Source organism: Equus caballus, chromosome 11 (assembly GCF_041296265.1).
Source record: "Equus caballus isolate H_3958 breed thoroughbred chromosome 11, TB-T2T, whole genome shotgun sequence".
Classification (NCBI taxonomy): domain Eukaryota; kingdom Metazoa; phylum Chordata; class Mammalia; order Perissodactyla; family Equidae; genus Equus; species Equus caballus.
Window position 1 is genome coordinate 38,742,207 of NC_091694.1, and position 3,032 is coordinate 38,745,238.

A 3,032-nucleotide genomic window follows, 5' to 3' on the forward strand; every position below is an offset into this window, starting at 1 on the left:
ACCATCTTATCATTAAGCCATTAGGTCTCTTTCTAATTTCCTAATGTCTGCGGTGTCTGTATTACTCAAAGTTGGAGGATTAATTGGATGGGGAGAGATTGGGGGCAGGTAGCCCAGGTAGGGGGCATTTGCAATAGATTATGGGAGAGATTGTGGGCAGGGGTCAGGAGCTGTGAGAAAAGAGATGGGAGGGGAGGCTGCTGCCAAACAGGTGACAAGGGTAGTTGGGATGTGGGCAGATGGTGTCAGGGGCTGGAGTGGTGGTGGGGGAATGCCTTAAAGATTCTTCTATAGGCACTAGATGAACCCTCCCAGGGCCAATCCACATTCTCAATCCTCCAACATATGACCCCGCCCTCTGAAACCATGCTGCTTCCTCACCACCAAGTGTGTGTATTCAGCTTTTAAATTTTCTTCAAGAAAACACCAAAAGTTAGGTTTTGTACAAAAATATATATATATTGTTCAGTAGTTACATCATAATATACATTTCCACAATAGCGTTTTTAGCAATGTCTTATAATTTTAAACAAAAAGGCTTTGCATTAATGATCCTTGCAAGGACCCTCAACACCATCCCAAGGGTAGAACTGGGGTTCACAGAGGAAAGCAGTTTGCTCAAGTCTCCATATCTCACAGACACTAGTATTCGTGGAAGATAAACTTTAAACATCAATAACTTAAATAAGATTAACGCTACTTAAGCATCAAGTTTCATGTCAATAAACAAAGTTCATACTCTTTGAAACTATAATAAAATAATATCAGGGGGCATTTAGGGAATGCTAGAAGACAATAAATTAGCTTCAGATTCTTGGCTTTTGGAGTAGGTGTTCAAGGCTTTGGAGTTTGGGCTTTCTTGTCCAGCTGCTTCACAGCATCCTGGACCCACTTCTGCTCGGGGTCAGCACAGATCTCCTTGGCCAATATGGTCTTGAAGCTGTGGGGGGAGAAGGCACAGTTAGTTCCATTAAGATTTCAGCCTAGGAGTGAAGCCCATGCTGCCCCGAGAAGCTACCATGGGAACTAGAGGAGGAAGACAGGTGGAAGGAGGGAACCCAGGGCAAGTTGCTCCTATAGTTGTCCCAGTTGAAGCCATCCTGACATCGGGTTAAAAAAATTGGAATGCTCTGAATAAGCACCCAGATGGAGAGGGATGTTTGGAGTCACCGTTGCCCTGGTGGCCTCAGTTTTCGCACGGGGCACTGTGAGTTATTGAATGAGATGATGTCACTCTGACTCTAAGTTTGTGAGGCTGCCCCTTGCTCCCTGAGGAAGAACTGGAGCTCCCAGAGAGGGCTGGTGCATTCAACTCACATCACAGCTTCTTTGGGACACTTGCTGCTGGTGACTCTTTTATAGCTCCCCAGCCTCTGAGATGAGATCTTCTTACCGGTGAATGTATAGCAGCAGGTGACTGGAGAATTAATTGCATCTGGAAATAGAACCGCAAAGAAAAACCATTTTAGGATGGACTAGATTCTTCTGATCTTAGTCAGAGCAGAAGAAAGGAATAAGGAGAAGGGAAAGGGAAGTCAGGAGCGGGGGTAGAACCTGTTACACCCCAACAATTCTGCCTATACCTTGGAGCTAGAAGGTCATACTGACTCAGTTTCCTATGCTGTAAAATGGGTATACAGCACTGATAATGGACAGAGGGAAGGGGGAACTCTTAAAACTATATCACTCCTGGGAGTGTCCTTAGGAGAGACTAATAATCCAAATTATCAGGGTCAGGGAAGATCAGCTCCGGGACTCCAGCTATGGGTCACCCTCTAGGCACCCAGCAATCTATGCCTAATAGTAAGTTTCTCTGATACCCGTTGCCTCTGCAGAGCTGTGTCTCTGGAAGCTGGACTGAATGAAGCACAGCCCAGGTTCTGGGTCTCCTGCTCTGCACTCCCCCATATCTGGAAATACCCTGCACACCCACCGCCAGAGGCCCCCCATCTTGATCACCCCAGTCCCCAAACACTGTTGAAGGGAGCCAGGGCAGTAACTGCACTGAGGCTGTGTTTACAGAGCTGGAGTCCGGGGAGGAGCTGGATTTGGCGTCCACAGCTGGAATTCTCGCCCAGACTCTGGCCAGGAGCAGCTGTGTGATAAGGCTCACCCCTTATCCTTCTCTGACCTTCCCGATCTTAAAAAGGCAGTTGTTAGAGTGAGACCGTGGGTACCCTTCTGCTCTGATGGCCTGCGAGCCCAGAAATGGGGCGATGTGCTTCAAAGGGAAGGAGACGGGGTCTTACCTGGCTGAGCCAGCACCTGGGTGCTGAAGGCGGCCGCGGTGAGCAGCAGGCACAGGAGGGCTGCAGAGACCTTCATGCTGGAGGGTAAGGATGGGAGCTTCGGCCTGAGAGTTGTTGGTTTCTGGCTTGGTCTCAGCCTCTCTGCTCCTCCAGCGCTCTGCCTGCCTTTTATTGAAAGCCAAGAGGGTGGGGCAACGGGAGAAAGCTGGGCCCCAGAGCAGCATCATTCTCAATGAATGACGAAGTGGAATGTTAAATGCGCTGAGCAAGGGCAGCATCCTGGGAGATTTCCAGGAAGTAGGAGAGGGAAGCAGTGGTCAGGACTTGGCACTTTTTCCATCCGTTGCTGAGACCAAAAAAAGTGGTGGGGTTGGGGGGAAGGGGAGGCCAGTTATGTTGGGAGCGACCACAGACATGAACCCAGAGGGTTATTCTTAAAGATTCCTTCTGCTTTCTCAGAAGTGAAAGCTCTGCAGAAATGAAAGGAAGCAAGGAAACAGGTCAGAAGGGAAATGAAAGCATCTCTGGGCTGACCCCGGCCCACCTTTAGGCAACAACCTGAGGGGCCTTCAAGCCAGGAAGGGGCCCTGAAGTCTTGGTGGGCTCCCCAACAGCACACTAAATCCCTTTGCTCTTTAAAATGCAGGATGATGGCACAAGTGTAGCTTAGCAGAACTATAGGATTTTGTAACCATAGAACTGAATTCTAAGACTCATCAGATTTAAGACTTGGGAGAAGCCATGTAGATCCTACAGTGCTGCGAAAGAAAATTTCCATGTAAT

The 3,032-nt window shown here is 48.5% G+C and overlaps 1 protein-coding gene across 1 annotated transcript; it reads right to left on the reverse strand.

Annotated features, from left to right (window-relative positions):
- Positions 1-435: 435 nt before the first annotated feature.
- CCL2 (chemokine (C-C motif) ligand 2) lies at positions 436-2,379 on the reverse strand. The gene is made up of 3 exons (NM_001081931.2): positions 2,250-2,379; positions 1,318-1,435; positions 436-940 (listed from the first exon to the last, which is right to left on the reverse strand). Exons 1-3 carry the CDS (start codon positions 2,323-2,325, stop codon positions 835-837), a joined length of 300 nt encoding a protein of 99 aa, NP_001075400.1. The 5' UTR covers positions 2,326-2,379; the 3' UTR covers positions 436-834.
- Between the last annotated feature and the right edge of the window lie 653 nt (positions 2,380-3,032).